General features: G+C 36.0%; 1 protein-coding gene across 1 annotated transcript in view; it reads right to left on the reverse strand.

The window, feature by feature from the left end:
• LOC132554026 (protein Wnt-1-like) overlaps positions 1-26,575 on the reverse strand; it is a 61,846-nt gene that overhangs the window by 22,944 nt on the left and 12,327 nt on the right. Inside the window, exon 2 of the mRNA XM_060218323.1 lies at positions 22,982-23,238. Within this exon, the coding sequence (XP_060074306.1) occupies positions 22,982-23,238 (257 nt within the window). The remainder of the gene's footprint in view (positions 1-22,981; positions 23,239-26,575) is intronic.

The following is a 26,575-nucleotide window of genomic DNA, read 5'->3' on the forward strand; positions in this document are numbered from 1 at the left end:
AGAGGCGCCCGACCTTAACTTGATCCATATCAATGATAAACACAAGTACAGACCCTCACTCCACAAGTTCACCAAAATTCCATGTATTTTTATGTGTAGAAAGCTCTTTAAATAAGGAATTCAATTCCTTTTTTGTTACTTGTTACCAAATATGCCAACTTCTTATCAGGATTGGTTAAAGTCTGTGATATATATATGCGTTCATCACAGTATTATTTTTTATAAAATAGTTTATATGTGTTAATGGAGGGCTTCCTTTACTAGTGGGTCTAGTCGTCTAAAGATGAGAAAACAGTTTAATAATGTACCATTTAAGTTAAGGATTCAGGTGTGTTGAATATAATTGTATAAATATCTTAATTACCGCATAATTTTGTAATCAGACGTAAATATATGTATATAGATATATTGTCAATATTACGTATACCGAAAATACAATGTATACGAGACACTGTATATTAATATCCCGTTATGACGACGTTTAGGCTTTTTTTTTAATTCGATAGTTCGAATTCGTGCAGTTTTATCAAATGTTTGATGCGAAAAGATATATTTTTTCGAGATAGTTATAAAATGGACTTTAATTGGTTTCAGTTATTATTCTGGTCATGATGGTGTATGATTTTCGCGGTTTGACACCTCACAAATTTGAACCCCTCTAAAATAGCAAATTTAATAGTATATGAACAATGAACTAATATATTTACAGATCAATATTAAACACAAACCAGTAATATTTCTCTCGGTAAATTATACAAATATATATCACACAATAATAAAACTTTCGACCAGTATTTATTTGTACTCTTCGTTAAAATCTTGTAATTTGAACAAATAAATCGATAGATGAGACCCATGATATCCCTATTTATCGCATAACAGGTGCAGTAGATGGTGGTATTAAACATTTATATCGCGAATGATGACTTGTTGTTGTCTGAGGAAAACTGAGAAACTTTATTACCAGTCAACATTGCACCACACAACGCTAATGAATTTTTCAAACAAACGATATTTAGAAAGTCTATAAAATCCTTTCTACCGTAGTAAAGTCCATGAATGGTGAAAGAGAAACCGGCGATGTGTTAAATAGTTTGTCCGTTTTTCTTTGTCGTTCAACATGGCGAAATGTCCCTGTGGAATTATTATTATTTAGATAGAAAACTTGATAATGAAATATTCAACTTATTGAGAGATCTTTTACACAGTGTGTAGATAAGGTCGTTTGATGACGAGGCTCCGTACAGGTGATAAATTTAATTACTATCAAGGTATGTGTTTTACCTCCAGTATGATACCCGATCGTGGGTGCCGTGCGCCGTCCCTTCATTCAGATAATTATCCCACCTTCACTTCACAATATATAGAAACAATTTGCAAAAAAAGGTAAATTCTTTCGATTTTAGCTTAAACGCTACATTTAATATATTTGATGCGTAATTACTTCCGAAAGATTTGTAATTCGAATTTGCTCAATGTAATTATACATTTACAATGGCTCTGTACATTATTGAAAGTCGTATGGCGATACAAAGGAGGTGTGTGGTCCCCAGCCCTTTCAGTTAAACAGACTTAATAAGCGCTTCCTCATCAAGTCTTCTTTACAAACGGAGCAGGTTAACTTCATGGACTGTGTAGCCCTAACACAACGTGTGCAACACCTACAAACAGCAGCACGACGAACCGGACGTGAAAAAAACAAACCTCTCAATAAAGATCGTTATCAACAATTACGAGTCCTTTTTGATACACGTGCAACACGTGGCGTTGTCCGGATTTCTTTCAGAATTTAAACACTCTTACCCCTACATTAATGACACAGATTATCAGTCATAAGAAATTATACATCGCTTTCAACTTGTTTATATTAATATTTTGTAGTATTTTGTATTCTACAATCGTTTTTTTTTTAATTACTTTGGTATGACCAGACACTGTGATGACATGATAATGAAGTTATCGTGTTGTTATTCATGCGTTTCGCAATATTTTAGATCTGTAAGTGCAATACTGATAAAATATATTACAATTAGATAATTTATACATTTTACAAAGATAACAAGATATCATATAAGACAAAATCAGAACGTTTTTGTAGAAGATGTTTACCTTCCATATTTAAAACGACAGAAAATCGTTGGTAGAATCTAGATAAGTAGAGTTAAAATTAGTCCAGGAAATGGTGTGATTTCGTTGTAGCTTTTTCTTGTGTAAATGTCGTGGTTTTATACCCACTGACAAACTTCGTCTTGTCTTCTTTATTATTGATGTAAGAAGCATTGGGTAACTTTAAATCTACAGCAGTGTTTCACATGGAGAAATCATTGATAATACTATAACTGTATAGACACGTGATCGGATTTAATAGATTTATTAATTAACCGTAACCAAATTTGTCTACAAAGGAGCCAACCTCTAATACAGACCAAATACCCTGTTTACTTCTGCGATTTTGCTGTATTTTTTGTTGTGTATGACATGGCGTGTATGTTGTGTTGTGTATGACATGGCGTGTATGCTGTGTTGTGTATGACATGACGTGTATATTGTGTTGTATATGACATGGTGTGTATGCTGTGTTGTGTATGACATGGCGTGCATGTTGTGTTGTTTTACATGGTGTGTATGTTGTGTATGACATGGAGTGTATGCTGTGTTGTGTATGACATGGCGTGTATGTTGTGTTGTTTTACATGGTGTGTATGTTGTGTATGACATGGCGTGTATGTTGTGTTGTGTATGACATGGCGTGTATGCTGTGTTGTATATGAAATGGCGTGCATGTTGTGTTGTGTATGACATGGCGTGTATGCTGTGTTGTATATGAAATGGCGTGTATGCTGTGTGGTGTATGACATGGTGTGTATGTTGTATTGTGTTTGACATGACGTGTATGTTGTGTTGTTTTACATTGTGTGGATGTTGTGTATGACATGGCGTGCATATTGTGTTGTATATGACATGGTGTGTATGTTGTGTTGTGTATGACATGACGTGTATGCTGTGTATGACATGGTGTGTATGTTGTGTTGTGTATGATATGGCGTGCATATTGTGTAGTGAATGACATGAATTGTATGCTGTGTATGACATGGCGTGTATATGCTGTGTTGTTTTACATGGTGTGTATGTTGTGTATGACATGGAGTGTATGCTGTGTTGTGTATGACATGGCATGCATATTGTGTTGTATATGACATGGTGTGTATGTTGTGTTGTGTATGATATGGCGTGTATGTTGTGTATGACATGGCGTGCATATTGTGTAGTGTATGACATGAATTGTATGCTGTGTATGACATGGCGTGTATGTTGTGTTGTATATGACATGGTGTGTATGTTGTGTATGACATGGAGTGTATGCTGTGTTGTGTATGACATGGCATGCATATTGTGTTGTATATGACATGGTGTGTATGTTGTGTTGTGTATGATATGGCGTGTATGTTGTGTATGACATGGCGTGCATATTGTGTTGTGTATGACATGAATTGTATGCTGTGTATGACATGGCGTGTATGTTGTGTTGTGTATGACATGACGTGTATGCTGTGTATGACATGGCGTGTATGTTGTGTTGTGTATGACATGACGTGTATGCTGTGTATGACATGGCGTGTATGTTGTGTATGACATGGCGTGCATATTGAGCAGTGTATGACATGACGTGTATGATGTGTATGACATGGCGTGTATGTTGTGTTGTGTATGACATGGCGTGCATATTGAGCAGTGTATGACATGACGTGTATGATGTGTATGACATGGCGTGTATGATGTGTTGTGTATGACAAGGCGTGCATATTGTGTAGTGTATGACATGAATTGTATGCTGTGTATGGCATGGTGTGTATGTTGTGTTGTGTATGACATGACGTGTATGCTGTGTATGACATGGCGTGTATATTGTGTAGTGTATGACATGACGTGTATGCTGTGTATGACATGGCGGGTACGTTATGTTATGTAGTGTATGACATGGCGTGAATGAATCATAACAGTCATATCTCTGTCTTGAATGTACAATAAAAAATCCTGATGGTTTTTTTTTACATTCAGTATTTTATCAAAAGACACATCTAGTTTATAAAGTTATCAATGAGATATGTAATGGCGGTGTGAAGTGGGACAAGAAATTGATTTGTGTCAGCTGATGTTTATAAGCACGACAGATGGTGAGTACAGGTTTCGAAATAGTGCATGAGAAACAGAGTCTCATTCACTGGAACTAATAAAGACAGATAGAGAGAATTTACGACTGAGATATCACCGGAGGACAGAATGGTGAAAGGTACAACAGGGTCGGATGGTTAACTCACCGCAATGGGATTGACTAGATAGAGTTTGATTTAAACCCCAAACATCCATTTCGGCTAGTTTGTTCACCCTCCTTAAACCGGATTGAACGTTTAAGTGAAAGTAAAGATTTAATTTTCTTTATTTTGACTCCTAGTGTGTGTGGTCTTTACGGGGAATTAATGGGCCTAGTTCCTATCATGGGCAGTGTTCCTCTGTCGTACCCTATAATCTACAGACAGTCAGGGAAGTAAAGTTCTCTGATACTTATCACGCCATACACACGTTCATAACACAGACCACTTTTCTAATAAAAGAAACAATTCATTTGAAGTCTTCAAAGCATATTTGCGTTGATCTGTAATCGATAAATGATTGATTGGTTTAATTCGTTACACGAGACATATTAAGGTTTGGGATACCTGTTAATACGGAGTAGAAATAGTGTCTGTTGTACATCAGGAATCTTATCTATTTTCTGTGGAATGTTACAGGAAATTAACACCTGTTTATCACATAAATACAACGATATTAATGAACATTAGCATTGATACGGGGATGACCACAAGTTTCTATGCTGTACACCGAGACACGCTTTAGCACTCTAAGAAGAGGGCGAATCTAGAAGCATTTTTACAGTTCCTTACTGTAAAAGTGTCATGTGTGGTAAGGCTCGTCGAACAGTTTGTGTCGGAAGGTGAAAATTTCCCGAGGTGAAACTTTCCGTTCATATAATATTTAAGGAAGTTGATTGTTTTCAGGAATACTGTCAAACTCACAACGTGGTAACATCAAAACACAAAACTTGGAATGACTTAACGTTCGTGTTAAAAAAGAGGAATGTAAAAAGAATTGAAATGTTTATATATTTAATGTTGTGTAAGGTTATTTACCGAATATGCAATAGAAACTAGATGGTTGTTGGTTTTTGTGTTTTCCTACCCAACGTAGACAATGGAGATACAGTTGTACATCACCAAAAGCATTAAAACATAGCTGACGTCATTTTTTAAAACTTATATCTTCGTTGCTATGGACTAACCAACTGAAAAAAATAATTATCTGTTTTATTTAGACAATAGATAATAAATTACTATTCTGATGATGACGTTTCTAGCGAAATAATTGTGCAAACATCTTTTTTGTAAAAGTTTTAACCCCTCTTTTTTCCCATAATTTCAAATAGCCACTGATGTGAAATGATACATCGACGTTTTATTTTAAAAAGGAAAGTTAGTGCATTTTTTCATCTATAATACATCACCTATAAATTGGTCGCTATGACATTTGATGTAAAATGGTAAAACTATTTCTCAAGTGTTAACAAGGATACATTCAATAGTAATATCTCTCAAGTGTCAACAAGGATACATTCAATGGTAACAGTGACGTCAGAATCATACCTCAGTATGGTACCGAGATTCTTTTGTTTCCGCACCTTGACGTACAAATGCCCAGCTGCCATGTCATTACCTAAAGCTTCATAGCTCTCTCTCAGATATAAGATTGTAACACTAAAGTGCATGTCATGTTCTCGTATCAGATAAAACATCGGTTAAATCAAATCGATATCATTCCGTCAACTAGTTTGACAAAATTAACCGTTCCTCTAAAATTTATTACGAGATTTGATACTTAATTTTTGTAGCTTTTTCTGGTCGCTTTGAAATGTAGAGTATTAGGCAGAGATAAATGACACTTACATATTGTTGGATGTAATCTCGAAGATAAATTGCTAATAATATATTTAAATTCAGGTGTTAAAAATCAAAATGTATTCTCCGATATTATTGTTAAAATCTTGATATTCAAATGCACCAATGTAACCTCCTATTTTGACAAAGATTTTTTTTTTTAAATTGAAGAACTTAATCATTTGTATCCAATAGATTACTGGCTATTTTTATCGTGTTATCTACCGTGTGTGAGCTAAATAAATGTTCGTCACGCATGGCTGGTAACGTCACACGAAACCCATTAGTGCAATCATCCATGACGAGTCGTGCTTTCCTGATGTACTCAATATTAACTGGACATAGTTGGCTTTACATCATATCATCAGATAGTTTAAAAATTACTGCCGAAGACTTAAAATGAACACAAAATAAAGATCAAAACCGACACCTCAGTGTCACAATAAAATTTTAAAAATTTAAATTCATATTCGAGAGATTGCTATAAAAAAAACTAGATCATTCTAAGTTTAGATACCCAAAGAAAGATAACAAGTCTGACCTCCGTGAATTCAACAGGAAACTAAATGTTCATACTAACAGCCATACATGCAAATATATTTCAATTTTAATTTTATATTTTTCCATTCCCAAAGCAATAATTTATCGTTATACCTTATTAACTGTAGTAATATCCCCAGGAATGTTCTGAAATAATTCAGGTATCGTGTGAATGATTTAAATGTCTCCAAGGTCTGCCTACTTCATACCAGTGGCCACCGTCAAACTGTTATTTCTAATAATTGATTAGGCATTATGTGAAATTAATATATACCACGATGTCAAGAGACAAACGATCTCGATAACAGACAGTAAACAATATATACCACGATGTCAAGAGATCTCAAAAACGGACAGTAAACAATACATACCACGATGTCAAGAGATCTCAATAACGGACAGTAAACAATATATACCACGATGTCAAGAGATCTCAATAACGGACAGTAAACCATAAATACCACGACGTCAAGAGATCTCAATAAGGGACAGTAAACAATATATACCACGATGTCAAGAGATCTCAATAACGGACAGTAAACAATATATACCACGATGTCAAGAGATCTCAATAACGGACAGTAAACAATACATACCACGACGTCAAGAGATCTCAATAACGGACAGTAAACAATACATACCACGATGTCAAGAGATCTCAATTACGGACAGCAAACAATAAATACCACGATGTCAAGAGATCTCAATAACGGACAGTAAACAATATATACCACGATGTCAAGAGATCTCAATAACGGACAGTAAACAATATATACCACGATGTCAAGAGATCTCAATAACGGACAGTAAACAATATATACCACGATGTCAAGAGATCTCAATAACGGAGAGTAGACAATACATTCCACGATGTCAAGAGATCTCAATTACGGACAGCAAACAATAAATACCACGATGTCAAGAGACAGACGATCTTAATTATCCTTTGCAAGAATGGTACAAACCCAACAAGGACTAGACCACACAGACAGACGATACCAACCGGACAAAGATATGGTCATAAAGATGTAAACAATTTGTACTACCCCAAAACCAAAAGGTACCAACCCTTCAAAGTATTGGTAACTTTGTAAACAATCTGTACTACCTCAAAAATAGCAATATTCCCTCAAAATCAATTATATTAACCACAAAAATCGGATGGCACCAGCCCAAAACCATAAATGGAACCCGTCCCAAAAACAAAAAGTTACTAACCAATCAAACAAATGGTAATAATTCTCCACTCACCCCAAACAAAAATTCCACTAACCTCACACAGAAATTCCACTCACCCCAAACAAAAATTCCACTAACCTCACACAGAAATTCCACTCACCCCAAACAAAAATTCCACTAACCTCACAGAAATTCCACTGACCCTACACAAAAATCCCACTAACCCAAAACAGATATTCCACTCACCCCATTCAGAAATCCCACTAACCCCATTCAGAAATCCCACTAACCCCATTCAGAAATCCCACTAACCCAAAACAGAAATACCACTAACACCATTTAGAAATCCCACTAACCCAATTCAGAAATCCCACTAACCCCATTCAGAAATCCCACTTCCCCATTCAGAAATCCTACTAACCCCATTCAGAAATCCCACTAACCCCATTCAGAAATTTCACTAACCCCATACAGAAATTTCACTAAACCCATTCAGAAATCCCACTAACCCCATACAGAAATCCCACTTCCCCATACAGAAATCCCACTAACCCCATTCAGAAATCCCACTAACCCAATACAGAAATCCCACTAACCCCATTCAAAAATCCCACTTCCCCATACAGAAATCCCACTAACCCCATTCAGAAATCCCACTAACCCAATACAGAAATCCCACTAACCCCATTCAAAAATCCCACTTCCCCATTCAGAAATCCCACTAACCCTATTCAGAAATCCCACTAACCCCATACAGAAATGTCACTTATCTTACACAGAAAGACAACTAATCCTAAAAAACCTATCAAACAAAAAAAAATGAAATAACACAGAAATACCAGTCACTGTACACAGAAAGACAAGTGCCCTTCAAAAAACACCACGAAGTACACATAAATGACCTTAACACAGAAATGCCAGTAACCCTATACAGAGATGTCGTTATCCCTACACATAACTTCCACTTACTCTACACAGGAAAATCTACTAACTCTATACAGAAATGATACACACCAAACATTGCTACTCCCAACTAGATCAAAACATATCATACTATTTTTCTAAATGAAAAAAAGAACGACACGAAGTTCGATGATAAACAATTTAGTTGAATCATCGTGCTTACTTAACTTTTTTTATCAGCAATACAAAATAATTCTCCACGTGACAAATGGATTCTGGTCTTATAGCTTTGGAGGTAACAAAAATGGGGAATATTTGAAATGTTTGGAGTACTTTTTAAGGCAGAACAAATGACCTGTTAACAGAGGTTGACCCCTCAGCTGCTAGATAGGTGTGTAAATACCCGTTTCACTATGTAATGTTGCACTCATATAAACAAACGCACCCACATAAGTTTTTAGTAATAACAGTATGTCTTATGATTACTTATGAAATAGAAACGTTATCGTTGTAATTGTGTGACATTCCCAGCCGACTACAAGTGATAGATAAATGACTTGCTGACCTGTATCGCTTCGTCAATACACATATACATAATTTTGCAGGTGCAAATTGCTGCCTTGAAGTCCTTTTTTGGTCTACTGGTGTAAATTGTACCGTAGATTTAAAACATTCTTACAGTTTTAACATTCTTACATGCACTTAAATTGGCTATTTTAACACAATTTTCGCTTTTAGAATTCTAATGTAAAATTCGCCATCTTAGTCGTGGGTGACTGATTGTGGGTCTGTGTGACAGTCAGTAGGACTTTCCCTTTATACTTATGAACAAGGTCATATGGTACAGCGATCTAAATTCTATTGATTTTTATATTTCATTACAAAAGCTGATATTGTACTGTCCTTTACGTTTCTCTAAAGTTATTGGGAAAATATTTATATATATATGTCGTTAAACATTTTGTAAAATATGTTGAAAGTTTAGTTTAATAAGGCTTTTTAAATGAACCCAGATTTTAAAAAAGATTTTCGTAAATATACGTCGATATTTTACATCACCGTCAAAGCTGTAAATGATTTCGTGTGGTGTTATTTAGTAAACAATGATTCAGCTTGTCTATTTCATCGCTTGTGATTTTTATCACACGGTAAAATTATTTATCTTTTAGGATATGGTGGTTTTTTTTTCGGAGTGGCCCACTTTTTATTTTGTCTCTTTTTTTAGATATGTATCAGATTATAAATCATTCTGTGGTTTCTCGAGGGGAATAGTAATTTTATAACCCTGTTAAATTAAATCTGACGATTTTGATCTGTCGTATATCTTATATGGTTAGTTTGATATATTCATCTCGATGACGATACGTAACGTGTACAGGAAGAAACAGTTTTACAAGTCATTCAGATACAGGGCTGTAAATACTGTCATAAACCACTCCCCGTGTTGATGGCCAAGCTTTCACACTCCTCCTGTTGGAGGTCAAGCTTTCACACTCCCCCTGTTGATGGTCAAGCTTTCACACTCCTTCTGTTGGTGGTCAAGCTTTCACACTCCCCCTGTTGTTCAGTGGCAAATCTTTGAGTCTCCCCTATTGATGGCCAAGCTTTCACCCCCCCCCAACCCCCACCCCCACCACCCAGTGTTGGTTAGTGGCAAATCTTTGAGTTTCCCTCTATTAATGGCCAAGCTTTCACACTCCCCCTGTTGGTCAGTGGCAAATCTTTGAGTCTCCCACTATTGGCGGTCAAGCGTTCACACAAACCCTGTTGGTCAGTGGCAAATCTTTGAGTCTCACACTATTGGCGGTCAAGCATTCACACTTCCCCTGTTGGTTTGTGGCAAATCTTTGTGACTCCATCTATTGGTGGCAAATCTTTCCCTATTGATGGTCAGTCTTTGAAATTCTCACTATCGGTGGTCAATCTTTGATATTCTCTCTATTGGTGGTCAGTCTTTGACATTCTCCCTATTGGTGGTCAGTGTTTGACATTCTCCCTATTGATGGTCAGTCTTTGACATTCTCTCTATTGGTGGTCAGTCTTTGACGTTCTCCCTATTTGTGGTCAGTCTTTGACATTTTCTCTATCGGTGGTCAGTCTTTGACATTCTCTCTATTGGTGGTCAGTCTTTGACATTCTCCCTGTTGGTGGCCAGTCTTTGACATTCTCCCTATTGATGGTCAGTCTTTGACATTCTCCCTATTGGTGGTCAGTCTTTGACATTCTCCCTATTGGTGGCCAGTCTTTGACATTCTCCCTGTTGGTGGCCAGTCTTTGACATTCTCTCTGTTGGTGGTCAGTCTTTGACATTCTCCCTATTGGTGGTCAGTCTTTGACATTCTTCCTTTTTGTGGTCAGTCTTTGACATTCTCCCTATTGGTGGTCAGTCTTTGACATTCTCCCTGTTGGTGGCCAGTCTTTGACATTCTGCCTATTGATGGTCAGTCTTTGACATTCTCCCTATTGGTGGTCAGTCTTTGACATTCTCTCTATTGATAGTCAGTCTTTGACATTCTCCCTATTGATGGTCAGTCTTTGACATTCTCCCTATTGGTGGTCAGTCTTTGACATTCTCCCTGTTGGTGGCCAGTCTTTGACATTATCCCTGTTGGTGGCCAGTCTTTGACATTCTGCCTATTGATGGTCAGTCTTTGACATTCTCCCTATTGGTGGTCAGTCTTTGACATTCTTCCTTTTTGTGGTCAGTCTTTGACATTCTCCCTATTGGTGGTCAGTCTTTGACATTCTCCCTGTTGGTGGCCAGTCTTTGACATTCTCCCTGTTGGTGGCCAGTCTTTGACATTCTGCCTATTGATGGTCAGTCTTTGACATTCTCCCTATTGGTGGTCAGTCTTTGACATTCTCTCTATTGATGGTCAGTCTTTGACATTCTCCCTATTGATGGTCAGTCTTTGACATTCTCCCTGTTGGTGGTCAGTCTTTGACATTCTCCCTATTGGTGGTCAGTCTTTGACATTCTCTCTATTGGTGGTCAGTCTTTGACATTCTCCCTTTTTGTGGTCAGTCTTTGACATTCTGCCTATTGATGGTCGGTCTTTGACATTCTCCCTATTGGTGGTCGGTCTTTGACATTCTCCCTATTGGTGGTCAGTCTTTGACATTCTCCCTATTGGTGGTCAGTCTTTGACATTCTCCCTTTTTGTGGTCAGTCTTTGACATTCTCCCTATTGGTGGTCGGTCTTTGACATTCTCCCTATTGATGGTCGGTCTTTGACATTTTCTCTATTGGTAATCAGTCTTTGACATTCTCCCTATCGGTGGTCAGTCTTTGTTTGACATTCTCCCTATTGGTGGTCAGTCTTTAACATTCTCCCTATCGGTGGTCAGTCTTTGACATTCTCCCTATTGATGGTCAGTCTTCGACATTCTCCATATTGATGGTCAGTTTTTGAGTTCTCTCTATTGGTGGTCAGTCTTTGACATTCTCCCTATTGTTGGTCAGTTTTGACACCCGTATTGTTTTACTAATGACTCCCTTAGCACTTTGACAGAAAGATGAGAAGAATTATCAAACCCTTCCCGGACACTACTTTCTAGAATTACCTACTTTCATTGCTATAACGATCTCGAGACATAAATGTGTGCCTACATATGGAAACATCATCCGTTTATGTTTACCTCGAGATCTCGAAATATAAATGTGTCCTACATATGGAAACAACATCCATTTGAGTTTACCTCGAGATCTCGAGATATGAATGTGTCCCTACATCTGGAAACATCTGTAATAGATGTCCTATTTACACGAGTATATATGGTAGTGAGCTGAGGAAAACCTTTGTCATACGTAGAAGTGATATATAGTGTAGATACTGCACTATTTCCAGTGAATGACGATGAACTAAACATTCTGATAGTTATATCTAGGCTTGTCCCATATCGTACTCAAATCTTGGCTATTTAATGTGTAAACGATGACAGACTTACGAGATTGTATTCATGTAAACGTCGGCGTAAGGCTAGGTGTGCAGATGAAGTCAGAATACACCAGCAAACCATCGGATCACATCACAATCTTCAATTCTCCTCTACGCATTAATTATAAAATGTCTTTTTACTGTCATAGATCAACCGATATTTGCACGAGATCGAATGTGCAAGTCAGATCAACCTTTATGAGTTATATACTATGTTGTAAATGCACACATTTGGGTTTTTGGTATATCAACTTAAATGCGATAATATATACACATTTACACACAAACAGTGCTCTGAAACAGACGTAGTATCTACCCAGCGATGTGTACAACACAAATTTTTGACTGAATTTTCATTCGTTATATAGACTGTCATCTCTTTATTATAACTTTTTTTTATTTTCTTGTTGAAAATTATGGGATGTAGTTATGGGGTGGACAGCTTTTTACATATCTATATTTCAAAAATCGATGGCCTGATTCAGGAGATAAAAATCGTATCGAATACATTATATAAATAAACAATAAAAATCGATTACCACGTAATTTGATTAATATAATGACAATGTATGAAACGTGAAATCAATTTGTATATAAGTTGTAGTTAATTGTCATTCAGTGCTTCTCAGAACCCTTAAAATCTGCTGTCGTTCGTTTGACGATCTTATTTCAAGTCCCGGTATATCTTCCAGGTATATCATGTTACAATATTTCTTCATAAGGAAACTTATTCTGACAGTCCTCTCTAAATAAGACTTAAAGTGATTGCCATCTCCTCTCGGAAAAAAATAAATCCAATTATCAATTCATAAACGTTTTAGGATTTTTTTGGTTTTAAGATCTCGTAATAGCGAAGGTCTTTGACGGTCACTAGATATCGAGATAAGATGTTGTCTCTATAGACTATCGATAATTACCTTGATATTTGTGTATAAATCACCAATTATTTTAACTTAACTCATCATAAAAGAAAATGCTCTCGTGTTATATATTTTGTTTTATTGAAATACTTACTGTTTACCAAGAAAAAAGTTATAAAAAACCCATATTTTTTCTGTATAAAATTGTTATAAAACTTTGGTAAATTACCAGGTTTTTCTCGACACTGAATAGACATGCCCCGATATCATCACATACTATGGATTTTCTGAGCTGAAACGTAGGAATGTTTGCTGGTTTCCACAAAAATAAACTTCCTTAAAGTACGTGACAATTTATTCGAATATTTTTTAGAGTAAAACGCTTCCTAAAAAGATAACAAATTGATCGACAGCAGTTCATTAGAATGCGTAAAAATCATTGAACAATTTGAAACAGATGTTTTTTTATTTGAATAAAATGCTCCATCATAATATGTACATGATATAAGAAGATATTATATTGTTTTAGTCGGGATTAATAATGTGATTTTATCAATCTTATAACTGGTATATTTTTGTATATTATCGATATCTATATCCCACAGAGAGATACTTTAATTATCATGCAATTATTTTTGTTACATAATTAGAGAAAATAGATTGTACAATAACGTTAAGTTTCACTAGATTCTTGGAAGAGCCTTGGTATGATGTCACGAAATCACGCAAAGCCAGGTGATGCGTTATAAGTAATTGCTTACAATTAAATCACATATCTGTTATCTTCTGAAATACACAGGCAATATGTAAACATATATTAAAATTATAGTGAGGACGATATGAAGATTTTGTATGTCGCGTGTGGTCTACTAATTTTCTAAACGAAGAAAAAAATGAAGTTGGAGTTTAAATAAATAATTAAACTTAATATACATTTTTTTAAGAAATGCGTTTAATGTGATGAAGGCACGGTTTCAAAAGTAGATAACTGACCCTTAAAATTGAATTCATTGAGCGAAACAAGTCTTAAACATGTCGATAACGAAATAAATATTGATTGAACATTAATAGTTAAAATCATTTATTTTCATCTAAGTATGAAGATAATTGATAAAAACTGAAAGCGGCGGTAAAGAATGTGAAGAACTACATAGAGATTAACAGTTGTATGGACGTCAAGTATGGCTGAATAAAGAAAAATAAATTCAAGTAATGAACAGGCCAGACCCTAACGTTTTGTCTTCCATTATGTAGTCACGAACATTGTTACAAAAAACATCTATATAATCAAAATATATGATAAATGATCTTACTGAAGGCTAAAAGTGGGATTTTGTATTCCAAAACACATTTCATAATAAGTATTTTATATCTATATAAACCAATTAAGCTAGCATTTTATTACAAAAATAAAATTTCGGTAAAACCAGCAGGCTCATTAGCAACAGGTTTAATTATAATGTAACATTTTAGTGACCAAAATAAATTCAAGTTACTATATAAAACAATGGTATATATATATATATGAACCAAACACTATACCCGGACTTAAAGTAATCAAGATAGTTTAAGAGGCACAATCTTGAGTTGTAATCTAATTCACAAAGCTTAGAAATATATGTCAGGCCAGCCAAGTTCATTTTCTAAATCCCCCGTAATATATTCTCCCAAATTATATTTTACAGGCACCACATGCACGTGTCTATGATGTTTCACAATGACCCGTCGTAGTGGGACAGCCGATTAACCTCCCATTACAAGAAATATATTTGAAATCGACATATTCACTGCGGACTTAGAGACGTTTGAGTTTCTGATTGGACGAGCAATGTAAATCATTGATGAGGTATCGTAGACAGTCACATCTAAAACGTATTTTTTGGCGACGTGCTGGGCGGAGTTTTCCGGAAAGAAATATCGTTAAATAAAATTAATAAAATGACAAGCGAATATAAATGATAAAATACATTCCGAACTATTGTTAAAGTAGGTGTAACGACGGAGCATTTCATTAGTGTTACTAAGGGGGCTTTCAATTTGAAATATCGCTTTCTGTCCTCCTCATCTTATACGCATAGTTATCGCCCCATACTCCTATACACGTAGTTTATCGAGGCGGGAAGCTATTGACGAGAAATTGCTAAATACTCGTAAAAAGTGTTATTTAATGACAGAAACACGTAGTTTATGAAGCCCCGCGGTTATCAAATTGTGATCAATTTCGTGAATCACACATGTAAGCGGTAGAGGGAGATGACTATATACCGGGCACTTTAAGAATACAATTTTACGCCGTAGGTGGTGAAATTGGCGATTCCGTCCGTCACCTGACGATTTGTGTCTTAACCTACCAATATCCTTCTCAATCGAGTTGTATATTACTATTGTATGTCCCATTGAAAGGTCAGAACCAGTTTTTATTGCCAGGAACGTCAGAACCTAACATTACGACATCAAACTACTATCAAACGATTAACAGGCTATGGATAAAGTCAGACATGGATGTTTACTAATATGGAAAAATAGAGAAAAAAACAAGTAATTGACGTAATTCATTCAAGAATAGGTGTTTGACGTTAAGCTTAAATGCACATGTGTTTATTTAGGGAATGATTGTGTTGTTGTAGATGAAGACAGACACAGTTCAGAAAAGACAACGAAGTGTGTCGCTATTGGTTGCTTCACCTCTTTGTCGCGTTAAACACGAGTTCTGAATTTAATCTTGTCCAGCTTTTACATAAAACCTATTAGGTATAAATGACAAATGTTTGTTACGTGATGTAAATTTCAATCGCTAATGATTTTATCACAACTCCTTTATGATAGTTTGTGATACAATAAATATGGGCAAAAGATCTTGATTAAATTTGCATTCATGTAAGTTGACTTGTAAAATTTCGTGTCTGTAAGCAATCTACGGAACAAAACAAATTGTACATTAATCGTTGAATTATTTAGTGTGAAAATTGCGGATAATAAGTGTTGTACTGGTGGTGGTGGTGGTGGTGGTGGTGGTGGTGGGAGGGTGGTCTGTAGGCGGGGATCTTAAGTCTATGAACATGCCTATATTACTTTCATTTTTGCTTATTTTTACTTAGAGATGCTACTAAGCTGGAGTTGTATAAGGTAGTAAACCCCACCGACTTCTGAGTGGAGCAAAATACTCACTGCACTATGTCTGATAACAGGAGGGGAAGCGGGAGGGGTAGACACGGGACAATTAGGGTGACCAGGTCGAGCATGCAGTCACCTTTAATTAGTTTTTACACGAGATGGTTGAGCCTTATCTAGATAAAACTATGTACGTTATCTAAACAGTGTACAGTAATCACACAATGCATATATTCTCTTGTGACATTTCATCTGCAAAAACATATATGTTTTAATTAATGGGGTTAAGGAAAAAATCTGCATTATCGAACAGTTGTCAATTCCGGGAATGATGTATTGAACTTGTCAATTAACAAACGATGACCTATGGCCTCTCGCTATTTTTATATCCCAATTAACGGTTCATTCCCACACAATTACCCTGAGTACAATGTGTATTAGAGAACTGTACAAATAGTTTCTAGTTTCCTCCACAAGAGTTCAAACGACCAAATCATCGATACAATTTATTGACCTCTGCATGTTTTTCTCGTGTACACCGAATCGGCAGCAGTTTCCCATGAAATGTGACGTCAGAAAACACGTGCACCTTTGTTTTGTTTGTTTGGCAAATGCGTAATCGGGCACGCTTGACAAAAAACTCTCTCTTTCCAGCTAGTTATGATTTCCATTGCAAAAAATTAAAATTATCGAGTAATACCTATTTTGATTGCGCCAACACATTCGGAATTGAAAAATCTAATGTACTGTTGACTTTAAGATGTGAACACTTTAACCTAACCGATATTGCTCCACCTGGTGATATCTTTGTATATAAAGTGTTATTTATTAAAATGACGTACGTCCCTATAAGTACATGTATTGTTTTTGTTTTGGGTAGGGGAGTTGGAGACTACCAGACTGTTGGAATATCTCTGTATCTGGAAGATATCGCTGGAGGGAGAGACCCATTCTAACAGACTCGCATTCCAAAGTGTCAACGCGCCAAAATATAGCTGCAGGTTTGAATGACCGCTGGATTTGACACTTACTCGGTAAACTTTGTCGATCTTATCATCACTGGCGTGGACACGACCCTTCATTGTAATGTTAGTGCAAACATGTATGTACAAAGTGCGAGATACCTTGTTGTTTGCCACTGTAGATAAATTTTATTGTATCTTGAATTATATTGATTTTTGTTGTTGTTTACTGTTTGTTATTAGGGGTATTGTAACACGGAAGATTCTAATTCGTGAGGATTGAATACTGATGTATTGATATAACTATTTCCATAATAAATTGATATGTACTTTCTCAAGAGTCCTTTTGTTCATATTTTGCCCTAGTTTTATCTATTTCAGTAAAGATTGTCATTATATTGGTATTTTCTTGTTGGCTTCTTCAATAACTATTTCTGGAATATATTGATATAACTATTTCTGTGATATAACTATTTCTGTGATATAACTATTTCTGTGGTATAACGATATAACTATTTCTGTGGTAAACGATATAACTATTTCTGTGGTATAACGATATATCTATTTCTGTGGTATAATGATATAACTATTTCTGTGGATATAATTGATATAACTATTTCTGTGTATAATGATAACTATTTCTGTGGTATAATGATATAACTATTTCTGTGGTATAACGATATAAACGATATAACTATTTCTGTGGTATAACGATATATCTATTTCTGTGGTATAATGATATAACTATTTCTGTGGTATAATTATTTATGTGATATAACTATTTCTGTGGTATAATGATATAACTATTTCTGTGGTATAACGATATAACTATTTCTGTGGTAAACGATATAACTATTTCTGTGGTATAATGATATAACTATTTCTGTGATATAACGATATAACTATTTCTGTGGATATAACTATTTCTGTGGTATAATGATATAACTATTTATGTGGTATAATGATATAACTATTTCTGTGGTATAACTATATAACTATTTCTGTGGTATAACTATTTCTGTGGTATAATGATATAACTATTTATGTGGTATAATGATATAACTATTTCTGTGGTATAATGATATAACTATTTCTGTGATATATTGATATAACTATTTCTGTGATATATCGTTTTAACTATTTCTGTGATATAACTATTTCTGTGGTATAATGATATAACTATTTCTGTGGTATAATGATATAACTATTTATGTGGTATAACGATATAACTATTTCTGTGATATAACTATTTCTGTGGTATAATGATATAACTATTTCTGTGATATAACGATATAACTATTTCTGTGATATAACTATTTCTGTGATATAACTATTTCTGTGGTATAATGATATAACTATTTCTGTGATATAATGATATAACTATTTCTGTGATATAACTATTTCTGTGGTATATCGTTTTAACTATTTCTGTGATATAATGATATAACTATTTCTGTGGTATAACGATATAACTATAATGATATAACTATTTCTAGAATTCATCTATATATTAATTATCATCGTTTATGCATGTTACGATTATTTCAGTCAGTTTTTAATTAGAAGTAATGATGATATATCGTGTCTTGTCTTTACCCAGTTGTGTTAACGTTTCATAATATACAATTCATATTGTTTCGATCTTGATTAAACTTTATAAATTTGTAATTGATTTTGTCCTCCACATTTAACTGGTGTCAGAAATTACTAAAGAGATGTTTATTAATTAACATAAACACAATGAATAAACCATAGTCCAGATGACACATCATAAGTTATACCGATGTCAAAAACTCTCTTCTAAAAAATTAGACCAAGCCTTCCGGTATCGACTGTCGTTTAAGTCTGTCTGTTTGTCTGTCTGTCCAGCTGTCAGTGAGTCTATGTTTGTAATGGTGACGTTACTATAAAAATGTCTAGTATGTCCACTGGTCCGATACCCATCAATGAATGTTGGACAGTATTCGGATGTACTTTGGCTATGTAAATGTTAACTATCAGTCTTGTGATCAATATTGGGCACCACGTGCTTGCCAATATCAAACGTAATACTAATGTTAAGTAGTCAAGTTGTCGTGTTTTAGTTAAAAATACATATCACCAATCTGATTACAAAGTATTTACTATCTACTTATATCGTCAAAGACCTCGTGTGACAGGTACACGAATCAAATCAGAATGGCCAGCTTAATCATTCTATAATTATAACACCAAAGTGGAAATTAAAAAAAAAAACGAACTTCGAATTAAAATTTTGTTAAAGTTTCTTTATAGGCATAAATACCACAAACTTATGAATTTTACGAAATTTTAAATTCAGTTTAATTTGAGAGCTGTTTTGTTTAACCAGTGCGCTCGAGAACCTCCTATTGGTTTGGTTGAAGACTTGGCGCGTGCCTTCATTCATAAATTAAAACGGGCAAGAATCTAATCTGTTGTGATTAATAATTAAAACAAATAAATCTATTATCTGGGTAATTACAGTTTGACCTTTTGTACCTCCAGTGCATTCCCAAGGCACAGGTCAATATAATGTGTTGTCATTTCTCTCTGTCTTAAAAACCTGTCACAGTGTCAAAAAACGGGTCTTGGTACACATACAACGAAATTCTAGTAATAAACAATTGGCTCATATTTTAAACGTTAACTTGTCAAACGAGATGCTGAAAATGTAAAATGTAATTCTGAATTATTTCAAGAATTGCTAGTGTTAAAGGAGCATTCTTTCGTTCGAACGTCAGAATTATGTTTTAAATACTTCAAATGTATGTGCCTTCATAGGATCACTTCGGTATTGGTGTTTGTATAAACATGGAAATGTATGACTATATGTTTATCATATATAAACACAGTCTATATATACTTTGGCCGATTTAAGAAGTTTCAAACTTTAACTTATCTCAAGAATTTTCAATTTCTACTTACGTTTTAATTACTTTTATCCATAATAAAACTGTTTTGTGGATAAACAACAGTGCTATATTTAGTAACAGTGTCTTCATTATGATACTCATTTCAACGATAATTATAATGACGTCATGCCTACCATAATTAATGTTGTATTTTGAAAATGCATTTGATTTATTGTTTGGCTCTATTGTAATTAACTCTAAATTTACATATAAAGATATGCTGTTTACTTGTGTACCTTGTCATTTGTACAATCTTCCAAATTGCGGGTAGTAGACACTGCTGGTGGACTTTTAGCCGCCAAAGTTTACCGTAACCTGCATACCACGTTTTCGTTCATACGAATTGTGGCGCCATTCAGAATATGCACATGTACTTGACGTTGTCCTAAAATTATCAGAGACATGAAAATTATGAAATTGTTGAATTAAGTGGCTTATGCACCTCCCCATTAAGCTTTTGATTTAGGGTTCAAAATGTAGGCCTTTAGCATTACAGACAGATCCTATAAGGACGAAACAACTGTATGATGCAACAACACTGACGAGTTCTAGAGGGACGAAACAGCTGGATGATGTAGCATTACAGACGTGTCCTATAAGGACGAAACAACTGTATGATGCAACACCACTGACGAGTCCTAGAGGGACGAAACAGCTGTATGATGTAGCATTACAGACGTGTCCGATAAGGACGGAACAACTGCATGATGCAGCGAGTCCTAGAAGGACGAAACAGCTGTATGATGTAGCTTAGGTCATTGGTTGGCTCTACTTTATCCAATTATAAATTTGTATTAAATGCTACTATTCAGTTGTGTGTATTTTGTACAATCATTCTAACATAGTAAATATTTTGGAAATATTAAATTTTTTTGTCAAACATTCATTATTTAATTTATCACAGTGTACATGTGTATATCATGGTAGGGAAAAGGTAACCACTGGTCAAATCGAGAGGTCATTGAAGGTTACATTTACAAATATTGTAAGCTATCAGAATGATCTGGGGGCAAATATGTCCATGTTGGTGGTCAGTTCATACAAACATATATATAGTTTAGCTGTCTAGGAAAGGTCACCGAATGGCCACTCTGTCCGTTATGGTCAGTTACACCTTGGTATCAAGACAACCTTTGCTGTATGAAAGTGACATGGAAACTGATTTGTGTATTAAATCAGTATTTTACACTGGTGCAGCAATCATAACAAACAAACCTCATTATGTAGATACTAGATGAGCTTGATATCCTTCAAGTACACGAGACAACTGTGTGTACAGATTACAGACGCGACTAAAAATTCAAATTATTTAAAACAATTTACCAAAAGGTCAAGGCTAACACAGAAACAAAAACCACATGAGAACGAGGTCGCCCATTTTCAATTTACCAACATGGTACCTGATTTCCGCTTCCGCTTTATTTCTAAGGTAACCAGTTTACACGTGTGCTAATAGATATAAGATTTTGAACACAGTGGTGATAAACTTGATTCTAACATAGCGTTCAAACAACTTCGAATATTTTCCTTAAGTGAAACGTTTTACGAACACTTTAAATGGGTCTTAGCAATGAATCGGTTATTCATATGTAAATAAACGACACCGAATTTACGTATAGTAAATGGCTGTCTGTGGCTACGGTTCATATGCCCCACATCCGCATATACATACATATCTCTCTAACGTAACTCCCATTGAAAACACTGCTTACAACCCTGGTAAGGTTCATTTAGAAAAAGAAAATAAAAACTGAAAATGGATGATGTAAATTCAGGAGATTCATTGAGATTTTAACTACGACGGAAAAATTAAATTTTCTTTATGAATTACAACGTAAACGTATGGGAATTCACTGAGGTCTGGTATCAAACAGCTGTTGCTTCGACTAGGTTAGAGATTTGTTGGGTTCCAATGAAATGTAAAGCTAACAAAACTTTGAAAAAAACGAACGACAGTGACACGGATGTCGGAACTGGGGTGTACTTATGTAAGTAAACACCATTCATAGACCCTCACTTCTATTCCTCTATAAAACAAATGCAATACGTGTTGTTTCGTTACCAAGGGTTACATTTCTATTTATAAAGATATGTTTTATTATCAATTTATGGAATTCCACATTTTTACATCTAGTTCCACATGTTCCTTCATTAATCTGGTTTATTTTTAGAGATTTGTGTTTATTATGTCTTAGTTCTACCCTACTTGATAACATAGACCAAACGTACAATTAAAGGGAATATGTCTTTATAAAAATTCCTACATCGAAAACTTGTGTGAACGTGGTATTATCTCACCAACGCTGTAGACGCCAGCCGAGATCACGAACAGCGGCGTTGCCTTCAGATAAAAGGACTTAGCGTCTCCATATTGGTTCAAATTTTACGTCAAACATCACGTGACGTGCATTTTGGAATCTGTTATTCCAATCCAGATTATTGAAGAAGGGGATTGAAAGACTTTGAAAAATGAATGGCATTTTAGATTTTCCCCATAAAGACATTGAGATCAGTAATGATATATAAATGCTGACTTCAGTTGTCAGTAGAAAGTTTGAAATACATCATGTGTTGTAAATGACTTACCTCTCTGAAGTATTTTACCGAATATCGGCCCTCCGTTTCCGACGTCCATAGTTGGGCAATTCCAACGTCTATTTCGAAACTGATATTTGCATTCTTCTATTGCCATCCGGGCACCTGTCATTAAAGCCAATATGGTGCCCGGGTTCTTGGCGACAAGTCTACGCTGTCGTTTGGTGAGAGGCAGCAGACTGGGGCTGTTATATAACTGGGTATTTGAGTGGAGGTCATTGGACGGCTGTCCAATGTTAGCCAATGTCCTGTAATACCAAACAAACAGTGGCATTTACATAAAAACAGTGATTGAAAATCTCAGTCCTTAAAACGCTTCTGCTAATGAGAACAGAGAACAACTTATTTTGGGTGTTTGTCTGTCGAAGACCGACTAGCTCTGTCATTTTAGGCATATGCAAACAGTCTCTTCCAAAGTGATAGTTTTAGTGGCTGTTGTTCAATTTCAACATTGCTGGAAATTGCTATCAGTTATTTAGAGCTGTCAAATTTACATGATATAGTTAACATCATTTATCTATAGCATGACTGCTTTTCAACACAGGTTACCCGATTCATCAAACAGTTTAACGGAAGTCGCAATTAACAAACCGGAAGTAGCTAATTCTGTGTTGAGAGAAATACATTATTATACTCCTGCCTGCCGCTACACAACATGCCAATATCGTGATCTTGTACTTGATTTTCGTGAATCGACATCAGGTTCCCAATTAAAGGAACTCACTTGTACCAGTCAGACAACACTGTTCCTCTGTGAGGCAGTGTACATCCCCACAGTACACAGTCAAACACCTACACATGCTTTTAGTCCAAGCCTTTAGAGCTAATTGCCTTCTATAACGAACGTGTACAACAGCACATGTAGTTTCACCTTTTACCTCCCCTTTGAAGCTCTAGATAAATTTCCAACTTTGAATTTGTATCATCAAAGCTTGGCAATTTAGACATGAAACAACTGTATGCACGGGAGCTCTATAACCTAACTACACCGATATATCATCTAGCCTTACATGTTTTCCCATTTGAATTAAATTATCTAAAGATTTCACCTTCAAATATGTTTTGATATGCAGAACATTTATATGTAATACGTGCGCCGCTACGAACTAGTAAACCCGCGATGGCACACTCTACGTTCACTTAACTCATGGCGTGCTAACGTTGACACCGTGGCAGGGGTGTTTTCTATTAGATACATTATTTCAGTTTTCAGCCTATATAAGAATAGCTGGCTCTCCGACAGTACTATTTAAAAGAAAATGTTTCAGTGTTCAGAAATGCATAAGACTAGGCAATCTGATGTCTTACCATGCTTGTCTTTTTGGTAATGAACCCGCTCTCGAAAGACACCCCCCCACCCCACCCCCACCCCACCCCCACCCCATCCCCCCCAACCCCCCAACCCCCCCCCAAAAAAAACCCCAAGTACTTAAGTCTTAATTCTTGCCAAAAATATATCGCTAACTAATGAATATTCGAAATAGTCGAAATATGTACATTTTATGAATCGCAAACCAAAACACAAAAGCATTAAGTGAAACAATTTTTAGAAAAGAGTTTTTATAAATATAAAAATGGCTTCACTATTAATTGATAGATAATACTAGATAACTGGTTGACGGTAATCTGTTGTAAACAATTGAGACATACATTCAGATGTTTGGTATTGCTACACTAATCCTCGTTATCGAGTTTTGGTGAGGTAACGAAGCTAAACCTCGAGGTCTCATTCTCTACAGCATTTGGGTCACAATCGTAGGTCCTACGGCGGCACGAGCTTCCATGTCAAGTCTGTCTATCACTACATCACAAGCGAGATCATCTTCTACAGATAACCATACATAACCCGTACAGTCGGCCTGGCTTGAGAACCGGCACCATCAAACAGATCACGCCACGGGCCTTGTAACAATCCAACAGTTGCTGTCTCTCTCATTGTGGCCAAAATAACGAGGAGAAAATTTGGAGAACGTGTCTCAATTAAACGTATTTTCTTATCGTTTTTTTTGGGTAAGATTTTATTATCAATGTTAAGTGTTGAATAGTGTGAGCTGATAACAATCTCAGCTCTGTTAAGTGGGAAATCGGGAAAGGCAATCGACGCCGTTCAAGCCTTATTCCAGCTCTGTTTAGTGGAAGGTCGAGAAAAGGCAATCGACGCTGGTCTAGGCTTATTCCAGCTCTGTTTAGTGGGAGATCAAAAAGGAAATTGACGCTGGTCTAGGCTTATTCCAGCTCTGTTTAGTGGGAGATCGAAAAGGAAATTGACGCTGGTCTAGGCTTATTCCAGCTCTGTTTAGTGGAAGGTCGAAAAAGGAAATTGACGCTGGTCTAGGCTTATTCTAGCTCCGTTAAGTTGGAGGTCGGGAAAGGAAATCGACGCCGTTCTAGCCTTATTCCAGCTCTGTTTAGTGGGAGATCGAAAGAGGAAATCAACGCTGATCTAGGCTTATTCTAACTCTGTTTAGTGGGAGATCGGGAAAGTGGAAGTTGGTATTCGATTCTCATCATTGTAAATCAAGAGGTTGGTACGAAACCAGCGCCAGGCTGGTGTTCAACTTTAATCATTGTAGACCAAGGGATGGGGAAGAAATCAACGACAGGCTGGTGTTCTGATGTTTGAAGAAAGAGACACATAGAGCGCTGGTCTTCGATTTCCATCTCTTCTGACTGAGAGTTGGGGGAAGAAACTAAAGCAAAACTGGTCTGCGATTTCAATCTCTGAAGATTGAGAGGTTAGCTGATATTCAATTCCTAACTCTGTTGCGCGAAACGGGGAAGGAGGACATCGCGCTGGTTTTTTTATATTCACGTCTCGAGGGTGCAAGGCGGGAAAGGAGTCAGATTCTACGCTGACCTCTGGCTCGCATCTGAGTGAAATGTACATCAGAAAAGGAGCCATACACTGTACTGATCTTTTCCCGTCTCTGTCCTGTGCGATCCGAAGAACGGGCCAGTGGTAGTGTTGACCTTTGATCTCGGTGGAGTGTAAGTCTGGTAGTGAGCCAGATTCCATGCTGTTCTACGATTGCCCTTTCAACAGAGTGTGAGGTCGGGTAGTATAATCACGATAAATTTCGTCGGATATCCACCGCCGTGATATCATGGGAGAGACAATGATTGCCAACCTTGTATCATGGAAGATGATTACCAACCTTGTATCATGGCAGATGATTACCAACCTTGTATCATGGAAGAGACGATGATTGCCAACCTTGTATCATGGAAGATGATTACCAACCTTGTATCATGGAAGAGACGATGATTACCAACCTTGTATCATGGAAGATGATTACCAACCTTGTATCATGGAAGAGACGATGATTGCCAACCTTGTATCATGGAAGATGATTACCAACCTTGTATCATGGAAGAGAAGATGATTACCAACCTTGTATCATGGAAGAGACGATGATTGCCAACCTTGTATCATGGAAGATGATTACCAACCTTGTATCATGGAAGAGAAGATGATTACCAACCTTGTATCATGGAAGAGAAGATGATTACCAACCTTGTATCATGGAAGAGACGATGATTGCCAACCTTGTATCATGGAAGATGATTACCAACCTTGTATCATGG

This window comes from Ylistrum balloti, unplaced genomic scaffold (genome assembly GCF_031769215.1).
Source record: "Ylistrum balloti isolate Yb309-2 unplaced genomic scaffold, AGI_CSIRO_Ybal_v1 Utg370370, whole genome shotgun sequence".
Classification (NCBI taxonomy): Eukaryota; Metazoa; Mollusca; class Bivalvia; order Pectinida; family Pectinidae; genus Ylistrum; species Ylistrum balloti.